General features: G+C 40.4%; 1 protein-coding gene across 1 annotated transcript in view; it reads right to left on the bottom strand.

Annotated features, from left to right (window-relative positions):
* Nucleotides 1-6,319: 6,319 nt before the first annotated feature.
* LOC144595787 (actin-related protein 3) overlaps nucleotides 6,320-13,890 on the bottom strand; it is a 35,369-nt gene continuing 27,798 nt past the window's right edge. The window contains exons 10-12 of the mRNA XM_078403448.1: nucleotides 12,933-13,058; nucleotides 11,107-11,190; nucleotides 6,320-7,592 (exon numbers count right to left, since the gene is read on the bottom strand). Coding sequence (XP_078259574.1) covers nucleotides 7,497-7,592; nucleotides 11,107-11,190; nucleotides 12,933-13,058 — 306 coding nt within the window. The 3' untranslated portion in view covers nucleotides 6,320-7,496. The remainder of the gene's footprint in view (nucleotides 7,593-11,106; nucleotides 11,191-12,932; nucleotides 13,059-13,890) is intronic.

Raw genomic sequence — 13,890 nt, 5'->3', positions numbered from 1 at the left:
GCATTTCACAACTCCTACATTATTTTGTCTGGTTCCCACTCTAACTGCATGAAAACGACAGGAGGTGACAAAGGTGATCGATGAGGGCAGGGTAGTGGATGTTGTCCCCAAGGATTTTAGGAAGGCATTTGATAATCCCACATGGTCTCATTGATCCAGAAGATTAAGAAGCAAAGGGTTAACAGTGACTTACTCATATGGATTCAGAACTAGCTTACTGTTAGAAAACAGTTGTAGTGGAAGGACAGTATTCATGCTGGACGTCTGCGAGTTCCTCTGGGATATGTGCTCGAATCTCTGCTGTTTGTGATATATCTATAAATGATGGACATAAACATTGACAGATTGGTTAGTACATTTGCAGATGACAACAAGATTGCTGAGGTCACTATTGCAAGAAATACAGTGGGATATAGATCAGCTATGGAAAGAGCGGAGAAACGTCAAATGGCGCTTAATGCGAGCAAGTGAGAGGTGTTACACTTGAGATCAAATGTAAGGGGAGAATATACAATTAATGACACAACCAACGGGAACTTGGGGTCCATGCCCATAACTCCCTGAAAGTGGCAATGCAAGTAGATAGAGTGGTAAAGAAGGCATATGGTACAAAGACGTACAGGTATGTAGGTTAATTGGCTGGGTAAATGTAAAAAATTGTCCCTAGTGGGTGTAGGATAGTGTTAATGTACGGGGATCACTGGGCGGCACGGACTTGGAGGGCCGAAAAGGCCTGTTTCCGGCTGTATATATATGATATGATATGATATGATTTGTCTTCATAGGTCAGGGCATTGAGTGTAAGAGTTATGAGGTCATGATGCAGCTTTAACGAACTTGGGTTAGGCTTCATTTAGTGTTTAGTGTGGAGTTCTGGTCACCCCATTTGAGGAAGTATGTTGAGACTTTAAAAAAGGTGCAAAGGCGGTTTACAAGAATGATGCCTGGATTAGAGGCATTAGCTACAGGGAGCAGTTGGACAGACTTGGAGTGTTTTCTCTGGAATGCCGTAAGTTGCAGGGAGTCCTGATTGTATATAAAATGATGGCGGGCATAGATAGGGTACAGTCAAAACCCAAAATCAAATACTAGACGGCATGGCTTTAAGGTGAGAGGGACAAAATTTAAAGGAGAGGCAAGATTTTTAAAATATATATATAGGGTGTGAAATGTGCTCAGTAGTGTTGGATGAGGTAGAAATGATAGTGGCATTGAGACACCCCAAGAACCCTCTGCATGTCAATACTGTTACGGGTCATGTCACTAATTGTATATTTTCCCCTTACATTTGATCTCCCAAAGGGTATAGATATGCAGGCAATGGTCGGATATGGATTATGTGTAGGCAGATAAGAGTTGGGTTTAGCATCAGACATTATGGGCCAAAGGGTCTGTTGTTGCATTGTACTTTTCTATTGTGGATTATGCCCATGATCACTCCAGATTTAGCTTTGAGATATCCCCTCTCTCCTCCCCTCCCTGCAGCTCAATGAGTTTCTTCTCTACTTCCCAGCTCTGACATAGGGTCTTCAATTCCAAATGTTAACTTTACCTTTTTTCACAGATGCAGCTTGACTGCCAACTTTTTATCTCCAATCTTTTATTTTAATATGTTTTTCAGCATCTACATTTTCTTTTTATTATTGTTGCGTTATTTTGCAAAAATAACATTGACGCAGAAGAGGTTAAGAGATAACCTTCCACAACCTTCTCAATTTTGCTTTGGCATAGAAAACCCATGGCAAAGAACAGTCAGCTAATATTTCCAGTGTTACAAAGCTTTGTAGATTTCAGTTCCATTGCATTATATTAGAGCTTATTTCTCATGCCAGAATTGGGTAAGGTATATTGATCTCATTTCATTTACAATTAATTATACTGTCACTCATAACAAAAGCAATTTATGACAAGGTTAAGTGCAAAATGGATCCGTATCTCTGCACAAACTATGCTATTTTGGGCTACAGTATATGTTAGTTATAAAACATGAGGGCATCTAATTGAAAAAAAGACCCTCAAAGTTTTTGACGCATAGATGTGGTAATGATTGTTTTTTTGTGTTGAAGAATCAAACTAGAGGGAAAAACATTTACGACAGATGAAGTTAATTTTTTTTCTTTGGTGTTTATCCTTCACTCTTGCTCAAAGACTAGTGGAGACAGAATATTTAAATCAGAGGGAAATAAGTATTTCATAAGCAAAGAACAAAAAAGGTTAGTTGCCTTGATAGAAGCATGGCATTGAAGTCACAACCATTTCAGCCATCAGAAACACCTGAATCAGATATCCATTCTTTGATACAAAGTAATTTCAGGCTTTACCTATCTGCTAATGCCGACTGGAGTTTAAAAGGATGTCAGTTGTGGAGTGTATTTATATTGGCGCACAGGCACAAGATAAAAATTATATGGCATTTGATTTCACCGCTTACATATACTTTACTAGAATGTTGCCTGGGTTTCAGCACTTAAGCTACAGAGAGAGATTGAACAGGTTGGGTCTTTATTCTTTGGAGCGCAGGTTAAGGGGGGACTTGATAGAGGTTTTTAAAATTTTAAGAGGGACGGACAGAGCTGACGTGGGTAAGCTTTTCCCTTTGAGAGTGGGGAAGATTCAAACAAGGGGGCATAACTTCAGAATTAAGGGACAAAAGTTTAGGGGTAACATGAGGGGTAACTTTTTTACTCAGAGGGTGGTGGCGGTATGGAATGAGCTTCCGGTGGAAGTGGTGGAGGCAGGCTCGATTTTATTATTTAAGAGTAAATTAGATAGGTATATGGATGGGAAGGGATTGGAGGGTTATGGTCTGAGAGCAGGTAGATGGGACTAGGTCGGAGAAAGTGTTCGGCATGGACTAGAAGGGCCAAACTGGCCTGTTTCCGTGCTGTAATTGTTATATGGTTATATGGTTATATAATAATAATCTGTGGACAAGTACATTGCATGCAAGGACATACAAGTCTTTTGTTCCAACCTACAGGGCTCACATGAATGAATGAATGATTAAGTTTATTGGCCAAATATGCATATATAAGGAATGTACCTTGGTGCACCGCTCACAAATGACAATACAAACATACTTAACAATGAAGAATAAAGCATAACCACATCAAAACAATAAGGATACAACATTACAGTCTAAACATGTGGGTGAAAATAAACTAGAGCAAAAAAGAGACAACAAACTTTGGTTATTGAGTAGAACTATCACTCGTGGAAAAAGCTGTTTTTATGTCTGGCTGTGGCTGCTTTGACAGTCCGGAGTCGCCTTCCAGAGGGAAGTGCTTCGAAGAGTTTGTGGCCAGGGTGAGAGGGGTCAGAGATGATCTTGCCCACTCGCTTCCTGGCCCTTGCAGTGTACAGTTCGTCAATGGGGGGAAGGTTGCAGCCAACAACCTTCTCAGCTGTGCGAACGATCCGTTGCAGCCTCTGGATGTCGTGCTTGGTGGCTGAGCCAAACCAGATGAAGGTGAGGATGGACTCAATGATAGCAGTATAGAATTGGACCATCATTGCCTGTGGCAGATTGTTTGTCACTACATACCCCAATGTAGTGATATGGATCATTTTTATGTATATAAAGTGTTGGTGTTTATGTATATAAAGTGTTGGTGGGGGGGAATGCAGGAGAGGTTTGGACCCAACGGGTCCACTTGGTCTAGTTCTTACTAAAATTCAGACAAAGGAACTGGCAATGTACAAATGAATAACAATGAGAAGCAACATCTGTTCGATTTAAAGCAAATTTGCATGATGTTGTCAGAAGTTACCTCAGATTCCTATTAAATCTTTTCCCCTTCACCTTAAACCTATGTCCTCTGGTCCTCGATTCACCTATTCTTTGCAAGAGACACCTTGCTACCCAATCTGTTCCTCTATTTTATACACCTTCATTAAGATTACCCCTCATCTTCCTGCTTGCCGAAGAATAGTGTCCCAGCCGACTCAACCTCTCATAGCTTAGACCCTCTTGTCCTGGTAACCTCCTCGTAAATCTTCTCTGTACCCTTTCCAGCTTGACAACATCCACATTAATGCACAAAGGGAAAAAAATGGTGCTTGAGTAATTCAGCAGGTTGGGCAGCATTTCTGGAAAACATAGATAGGTGATGTTGAGACCTTTCTGCAGACTTATCCAGTCTGTTGAGTTACTCCAGCAACCAATGTTGTTTCACCTTAAAACTCGGCATCGATGACGCTGGTCCTCCCAATTGGTCCGGCTAACGCAGCTGTCGCCCATGGGCATCAACTCCCCTTCAGTCCACCGCCAAGGACAACACGCGCCTGGCCACCGCATGACCCCCTCCCCCCCCACCATAGGCTCTTACCTTTAGCAGCCAACACCCTCCATGGCGGAGTTTGTCACCATCTCCGGGGAAGCGGGGGGAACGGACAAAGAGATGGCTAACAGGAACAAGCAGCAACAGTCGTTGAGAGTGGATGGAGCCCTACAGTGACCGAGCTCGTCCCACCAGCGAGGAAAGTGCTGTCCCCAGGGGCTACAACATGAGCACAACAACAGCTGTGCTAACCGGACCGCGGGATGGGTGAAAGGATTGCTGATGCACCTTGAGGGAGGTGTCAGAAGCCGGGGTTAGAGAGGTCCTGCGAGCCTGGATAGCTTCGGGCAGGTCCATCTGCTATAACCAAAATAAGCTATGAAGCAAAATGCTGGAGTAATTCAGCGTGTCAGGCAGCATCTCGGGAGGGAAGGAATGGGTGATGTTTCGGGTAGAGTCCCTCTTCTCTCCCGAGATGCTGCCTGACCCGCTGAGTTACTCCAGCATTTTGTGTCTACCTTCGATTTAAACCAGCATCTGCAGGGGTTTTTTCCTACACATAAGCTATGAAGCAGTCTGTTAAAATAAGGGTTTACTGCAGTACAATTACTAGCAAAAATCTATATTCTGTCATTGCTTCAGTCCTCCTATTGTTTTTTCAGCTTTGCTTCATAGTTGAAGGTCAGAGCTAATGTGACACCTTTTAAAATCAAGAACATTGATGCAAAGAAAAAAATATCATATCAACAAGTTGAACATCAGAGTTAAATCTAATCATGACATAAATCAAACTGGATGTCTGGTCAAAGAACATAAACTGTGAAACACAGGATTGACAATCAGGAGCAATGTTCTCTCTTATTTTATTTAAGATGGGTTCCCTCCTGCTGTGTAGATGGATCTCTCATCCGTGTCCCATAGTTTTTCTTGCTCTCCCTTCTCAGAACAAGGATAGTTCCCCTGGTCCTCACCTTTCAATCATGTTTCTGAATCCAACTCATCATTCTGACATTTGTCATCTTCAACATGATCCCACCACATGTCCTCATCCCCAGTCTTTTCCATTGATCATTCCCCTCTGCAACTCCTTAGTTCATATCCCTTCCCACTGTGTTCCTTCCCCAGATACTTTCCACTGCCACAGATGTAACACCTGTCCCTACACCTCCTACCTCATCTGCATCCAGGGATCCCAACAGGCCTTTCAGATGAGACAGTATTTCACACACACCTCGTCAAAACTTGCCCACTGCATTTGATGCTCCTGATGTTGCCTGTTAAGATCAGTGAAATAGAGCATAGACTAGGCAATCGTTCTGACGAGCATGTGTGCTCTGTACATCAAAGCCACCTGTCCTGATAACTAACAATTTTAACTCCCCTTCCGTTATCAGCCTATATTTTTGGCCTGCATTACCCGAGGCTAAATGCAGACTGGAGGAACAGCACCTCATATTCTACTTGGGTGGCAAACAACCAAACAGTATGAACATGGAATTCTTCAACTTCAAGTAACAACCCGCTACTCTCTCTCTCTTCCCTATGGACCCCCCCCCCCCCCCCCCCCAATATTTCCAACCCTCCAGTCACCTTGCTCCTTTCCCCTTCTTTGTGCACTCGTATACCATCCCAGAGCCCCCGATGTCCATTTAATTCCCCCTCTTCCCCAAATACTCCTCTGGCTTTATATTTCACTCTGCTTCACTCCTCATCTAACACCATTGTATTTTTCCTCCACTCAAGCCTTTGTTACTTTACCCATCTGCCAAACACCACCCCCCCCCATCTGTATCCCCCTTACACTCTCCATGCTTTGTTCCACACCCACCTTTCTTTTCCAGCTTTCCTCTCCTCTCCACCCTGCACTGTTATCAGTATGAAGTGCCTAACCCACTGAGTTCATTCAGCACTGTGTTTTCCTCAGGATTCCAATACCTGTAGTTCTTGGTGTAGTCATTTTTTTCTTCCATTTGACGAGATGTACAAAGTTTCCATTTTAATTAACCAAACAGTCAAAACTTTTAAAAAGAATTTTGTGCCTTTATTGGAATGGTGCAAGGCATTAAATACACCACTTTGATTAGATTATTTGGTTTAAATCAAAATGAGGCTCTAGAACTACAATACTGGTCCAACAGTCTTTTTTTGCAGCAAGAAACAAAGAAAATGCATTCAGTATTCAGAAAGCACTAGCAGGCATCTGTTAGTTTGAGTAAGAAATAGTTCCCAAAGCACTTGCAGAGTTAGCCATTTTTGTTATGGGAGATACAGTTCATTATTCTTTTGGGAACAGACTGGAGTCACAAATAACCAAAAAAGTCATATGACTTGGACAAACTGTTTGGGGGCTTATTCAATGTGGATATATATTTAGATGGGTATAGAAATACCAGAATTGTACACAAATAAGACCTCAATTTAAAAACGAAATTTAAAAAAAAAAATCACAATTTACTCCTTCTGATAGTTGGTGCTAGAATTCCTGTCAGGAAAGTTTCAGTCTGCACTGAGCTCAATGAATGTTGGTAGTTTATTATACCAGCCTCGTATACAGACATATCAATGAACTATACTAACAGTCAAAACATTCTATCCTTGGGCAAAGTAAAGGTTGTTACTTTAACTAAACAAGTATGTTTTCTGTTCTGCTTTCAGAAATTAACTTTTCTCATTTCATTTTATGTTACCGAGATTTGATTATTTGTGCAACTCCTATTGATCAGTACCTTTATATACTCTTTACCAAGTATCCATTTTCTTGCCATTATTTTACTTTATAGATTTCCTAATTTTCTCATTTTCCCCCCATCAGATGTATAAAAAGAAATCAGTACGAAATATAAACAAGCTCTTGTATTGTACATCGTGGGTACAATTCAAGTATGGTGGAGGTGACCTTTCAATCTCACTCAAATCCCATAAGTCTTGGTTCCCATCAAATGCATCACTTTTAGGGCATAATCTGATCCAAAACCACCATATATATTTTTTACAAATTAGCTCAAAATTTTTAATATAAAGAATTTTTTTTCATATTTTGGCTTAACACAATTTAGCCCATTTTAAGACACAATTGTAAAGTTTGCCAACCACATACTGTTTGGTCATCTGTTTTAAAAATCAAGCCATTTTTAATAACACAACACCAGTCATCCAGACCCAACAGGCCCCCAAAAGCAAGGCTTCCCCTCAGCCCTTATAATATTAAGATCAGCCTTAAGACATGACTCCAAAGACAGGGTTGTGGCGACAAATGCTGGGTCCAATCTCTTCATAATCTTTTTTGGTGTGGCATACCTGGTAAAACTCCGGCTGTAAAACAGAAATATTTTCTCAGATTAATGCTGCAAAAAGAAATGAACTATTGAAATAATATGACTGCTTTTCAAACCTTTCAGGAAAGTTCTCATTTTTTTCTTCTGGCATTCCTCTACATGCCATATCATCTCATGCAGGATTATTTGTCAATGTATTGCTGCAGCTTTTTAAAATTATTGTACCATAAAGGCAAGCATTGGGTCTGCATGCTAATTTGAGTATTAAATTTAAAAAAAACCAATTACATTAATTAGCCTTAAAAAGGGGTAGTGTTATCAAATGATCCAGTAACTTTTCATGAGACTCAAGCTCAATTTAGTACAAAACAGCCAAGAGGAAAAGTGCTTTATGATAGAAATTACTGAAAAAAGAAATGGTGTAAGACAAAATGATAATGGATAAAGATGGCTTACAATACAATACTAGAAATACAATAGCAACTGTCTCAGTGAGGCTCTGACACAGAATAGCTACTGTTTCAATCATGCAGTGCCAGTAGAGGGAGTGAGTGTTTGGAGTGCCGGTGAAGGTGCCAAACAGGATGCTTTGTCCTGGATAGTGTTGACATTGAGTGTTGCTGGAGCTGCATTATGTAGTCAACATGGAAGTACTCCATTGTGCTACATTTCTGTGTTTTATAGATGGTGGAAAGGGATTTGTCATGCTGGAGACATATGTTGGCTTTTGGGAGAAAGAATGATCTTAGTCCTGGCGAGGGTAGGAAAGAAAAGGGATGGAACCTCAATGACTGAACATTGTGGAGGTAATCTGGTTACAGGGAGAATGTGCCGTCCATGAAGACAGCACTTGATGTCAGAATCTAACCCAGGTTGCTTGGCATTGAGGGGTCTGTAGTAACTGCCATGTCAGATCAGGCTAAGATTCATTTGGACTCCCAAAGCAACATCTTTTACTAAGTCCCGAGCAATGTGCTTGATCTGGAGTATTCTAAAATTGTTCTCTATTTCAGATTTTCATAATTTTGACTTTGGTATACAAGTACACACTATTACCTAATTCACTATTCTGTAGAGTTGGCCAGTTTTACTAGCGTGTTGATAAATGAAGCACATTCCTTCAAAATAAATGTCAGTGAAGTCTGTTCGCAATGAGATGATTTGCTTTTGATGTATTGTGCTGGCATATGGTGATACATCTAACGCCAGTTAGAGCAGGGGTTGAGTCCTGTGGGTAGGTTTGCAGCTGGACCTCATGTCTGCAGTGTTTGTATGTTTCAGCTTGTTTTGACAAACTGAAGCTTACATAGAAGTTGTTAATCCTTAAGAGGAGCTGACCACTGGACATCACTGCAGCCTTTAGCGTCATTGGTCTCAACATTTGTGCCGCTTGTCTTGATATTATCACAAAATCTGCATGCCTAGCCCTACGAGGGCATGACAGCGGTAAGCTGATGTGATAAAAGATGTATCATAAACCCAGTTACAAAGTTTACTTTTGAAAAGTAGTGTTAATAAATTTCTGTGCAAATTCCATATTTTATTTAAAAATAGTCAAGAATTTAAAAAAAACCTACGTGTTATTAATGCAGTCAGTAATATACCATGGAAACATGCCCTACAGGACAACTTATCCACACCACCCAAGCTGCTTTCCTAAGCCAGTTCCACTTGCCTATATATGGCCTATATCCCTCCAAATCCTTTCTATCCAAGTATCTAATAAAAATGTCTTTCAAATATTGCAATTGCATACACGCCTACCATTTCCTCTGGCAGCTCACTCGACACATCCACCATTCCTGTCCAACCCTGTATGAAAAGGTTGTCCCACAGGCCTTGCATAAATGTTTCCTTTCTCGCCTTAAATTCATGCCCTCCATTCTAAGATTCTCTCAACCTGGGAAAAAGACTATTCACTCTATCCTTGCCCTCTAGGATCCTATATACCACCCACTCTTCAGGGGGAAAAAAAGCACCTTAGGGCAGCACAGTGGCGCAGCTGGTAGATCTGTAGCCGCTCAGCTCCAGAAACCTGGGTTTGATCCTAACCTCGGGTGCTGTGTGGTGTTTGCATATTGAATTGAATAAATTTTATTAGCCAAGTATGTATACATACAAGAAATTTGCCTTGGTGCTTTGCTCGCAAGTAACAACACGATACACAGTAAATTATTAAGAATAAAACATTATAATTTAAACATGTGAAGAATGAAATAAAATACCAGAGCAAAAGGAGGCTACAGATTTCTAGTTGTTGAGTAGAGCTACTGCTCGTGGAAGAAAACTGTCTTTATGTCTGGCTGTGGCGGCTTTGACAATCCTCCAGAGGGAAGTGCTCAAAGAATTTGTGGTCAGGGTGAGAGGGGTCAGAGATGATCTTATCTGCTTACTTCCCGGTCCTTGCAGTGTGCAGCTCGTCGATGGGGGGGGGGGGGGGGGGGGGAGGGGGAGGTTGCAGCCAACAACCTTCTCGGCTGATCGAATGATGCGTTGCAGCCTCCGGATGTCATGCTTGGTGGCTGAGCCAGACCATGGAGAAGGTGAGATTAGACTCTATGATGGCAGTATAAAACTGGACCATCATTCCTGTGGCAGATTGTGTTTTCTCAGCTGCCGCAGGAAGTATATCCTGTTGGGCCCTTTTTCACTGTGGAGTCGATGTGGCCTCCCATTTAAGGTCCCTGGACATGATGGCTCCAATGAACTTAATTGACTCCACAGATGTGACTGTGGTGTTGTTGATGGTGAGTGGGGGGGGGGGGAGAGCTCTCCTAAAGTCTACAATCAATTCCACAGTCTTAAGAGTGAGCTCCAGGTTGTTGCGATGACACCTGGACGCCAGCTGTGTCACTTCCTGTCAGAAGGCAGATTCCTCCCCACCCTGGATCAGTCCAATCAGGGTTGTGTCATCCGCAAACTTGAAGCTTGACAGAGGAGTCTGTGGAGATGCAGGCGTTGGTGTAGAGAGGGTAAAGGAGAGGGGAGAGTACGCAGCCTTGCGGTGCTACTATGCTGAGGGTCAGCGGGTCCGAGATGTACTTTTCCACAAGCTGCTTCCTGTCTGTCAGGAAGTTGGCGATCCACTGACACAGAGGTTCAGGCACAGTCAACTGGGAGACATTAGAGTATAGTAGCTCTGGCACAATGGTGTTGAATGCAGAGCTAAAATCCACAAACAAAATCCTTGAAGGTGCTGGCCTGGGTTGATTGGACTATTCTCCCTGTGATTGCACAGGTTTCCTCCAAGTCCTCTGGTTTCCTCCCACATCCCAAAGACGTGTGGTATGTGGGTTAATTGGACTCAGCGTGTAGGCAATGGGATAACATAGAACTTGCACGAATGGGTGATTGATGGTCAGTGTGGACTAAGTGGACTGAAGGGGCTTTTTGTATGCAGTATCTCTAAACTAAAGATAGTTGAGTATGTGAGCAGAATTTTTTTTATTTCGGCAATTTGGCTCACTTTTGCCTTCTAATTTTTCTGCAAAGGAAAAATCAATTCTCCATCTTATAAATATGAAATAAACTTTACAAAAACTTTTACTCACAGTGGATGCTAGCATGGACCCTCCAAACCAAACTGCATATCTTTGCATGTGGTGTGTTATCACTTGAACATCAATTGGTTTAGGCTACAAAATACAACATTAATACCTGTAATATTCCTTAAAAAATATTCACTCTTTGCAGAAGACAAGAACAAATCACAAATAAAAGCAAAGATCCCTTTTACCATAAAAACCAAATAATGAATTAACAATTGTCATGTACTGGGTTAGAATATACATTTTTCCCAAAGCCACCAACATCCCACTACATTATTTAATTAGGTTTCTCAAGCTAATTCTGTTCCTAAAGTGTTGGCAATTTTTTTAAAGTAACCCGCTTAATGGCAAAGCTTCATGAGGCATTTTATACACAAAATATCAGTTTAATATAATCCAATGTCTGCAACAAAAAAAAATCTCATCTGAAACATATCAAAAGTATTCCAGCAATAAGTTGGTTGCATTAACGGTTGATCACAACTGCTTGTGAACAATGCAAATTAGAAATAACATGTCACATGAAATGCCTGGCAAAAAAGTGAAAAATATCCTATGATGGGTTCACTGTAACTAGTTATGAGCAACTAGGAGACAAGAGTTATACAGTAGATCTATACCTCTTTTCTGATCTTAAATTAACAAAGTCTGAGTCAGTGACCTTATGCAGACACAAAGAACTGCACATGGTTTACAAAAAAAAGACAGTGCTGGGAACCTCAGCTTTTTCCAGTGACCTTGATATCTGGTTTAAAATGGAATTTTAAGGAAGAATCAAACTATACCACTCATATTTCAAAGGCCATTCTGAAAAAAATACTGAAGAACAGTTTAAAACAAAACATTCCTAGCCTGAAAGTAAACAAGTTTCTATTTATAAATGTAACTTATCAAATTCTCAGGGTCTGCTGATAAGTAAATAATCGTTACATTTGAATAAGTGAGTTCGGTATCTAGACCGCGCATGCGCAGGTCATAGGTCACCTGTGCTAAACATTCTCGCTGGTTGAGCTGCTGAGTGTACACAGACCTGTTTCATCCGTATTTTCCAGTTTTGCTTCTTCGAGGTATGAAAATACTGCTTTCAAAGCAATAAAACCTAAAAAATCATCATAGTTTTGCACAAATTAACCATAAATACACCTAATTAAGTTTTGAAAGCAGTATTTTCTTATCTCGAGGAAGCAAAACTGGAAAATACGGATGAAATGCAGGTCTGTATACACGCAGCTCAGTCGGTGAGAATGTTTAGCACAGGTGACCTATGACCTGCGCATGCGTGGTCGAGATACCGAACTCGCTTATTGCAGTTGATTTTATGCATGAAAACAAACTGAAAAATTGTCCACCTTCAGGTTCCACAATGAACCACTTAAGTGGCTTGATCATGCTTTTGCTGTTGGTTGTAGGAGGAACTTTGAGAATGACAATGAAAAATGTCTCCTGATGTTCTTTGGAGGGCACTGAATTTCAATACAACAGCAAGAATATCTGCAATCTGTAATAATTATAATCTAAAAGGTAATCATTCTGACAATGCAACATTCGTTGATTACCGCACTGAACTATCAGCAGCTCTAAAGTGGGTTTTGAATCCAAACTTATTAATCCAGAGGAGTGTTTGAGAATAATACGTTTCAATTTAACTTGTTTTGTTGTTGAACTGAACTCAATTGATCTACGCAGCCTGCTAATCAAAATAAGCAGCAGAAAAGGTATATAGGTTTAAAAAATAATTTCAACAAATGTTTTGGCAAGTTAAAAATGTATTAAATTTCACAATGATTTTGTATGTGTCAATTTGACATAATTAATAAAAAAGTACGAACCGTTAGTTTTCCACCACTCAATTCTTCACTAAGTTTGAGCCTAGCATCTACTGACCTCTTTAGGTCTCGTTGTAAACGACGTCCAAAATCTCTAAACATGGTTGAGCCACCAGAGAGGACAACATTCTGAAAGACAAAACTTGTTACTTCAGGTTAATCTGTAAATCTTTGGTGTTCTGAACCACCTGAATGAGAAATTCCAAAGTTCATAATTAAGATTTTTAAGTAACCAGTTTTACCACTGACCAATTCTTCCCCAGCCCGGGAGAAAATTATCATGTGAATTTTAAAACACGTCCCACACAATTGTAAAAAATAGGATAACAATTAAAAAGCAAGGATATACTTATAAATATCAGTCAAATCCTAGAAGTATATATACAAATAAAGTACAGGTATGCAAGTATAAAAACACAAAATCTGAAAATACAATAGAATATTGGGATAACCCTCTAAGGTAGTAAACATGAAGATATTGATGTATGAAAGGGACTAAACAGGTCTAGAGATTCCTCTGATAGGTTCATTCCAAATTGGGCTATTTTACTGGAGATGGAAAACACAGCAGTAAAAGCAATTCAGAGTTTCAATGATAGAAATATTTTTGAACGAGAACCATGAAAGTCACGATGCCTTAAATGTAGAAAGCAAATACCATGGTCTGTGTAATTGCTTTGGACTGAATTAATATGTTGATAGATTTCATGGATGATATTTTGTCAGGTTTCAAATGATTAAAAACAGCAAGTACCCAAGGTCACATGACATTCACCTCAGTACGAAATATCAGAGATTATATATTTAGGTTGCAAACTGGTTAAGTGTAAAACTTGTTTTTTAAGTAAACACCATGATGAAAAGAACCAGGTTGGATGGTAGTATGGCAGAATTTCAAATTCAATCTGAAGGCGAGAAACTTGGATCTGAAACAAAGGACACAATGAGTCTGCAGAGGAAT

This window comes from Rhinoraja longicauda, chromosome 8 (assembly GCF_053455715.1).
Source record: "Rhinoraja longicauda isolate Sanriku21f chromosome 8, sRhiLon1.1, whole genome shotgun sequence".
Taxonomy (NCBI): Eukaryota; Metazoa; Chordata; class Chondrichthyes; order Rajiformes; family Arhynchobatidae; genus Rhinoraja; species Rhinoraja longicauda.
This window is presented reverse-complemented; position numbering and strand designations above follow the sequence as displayed.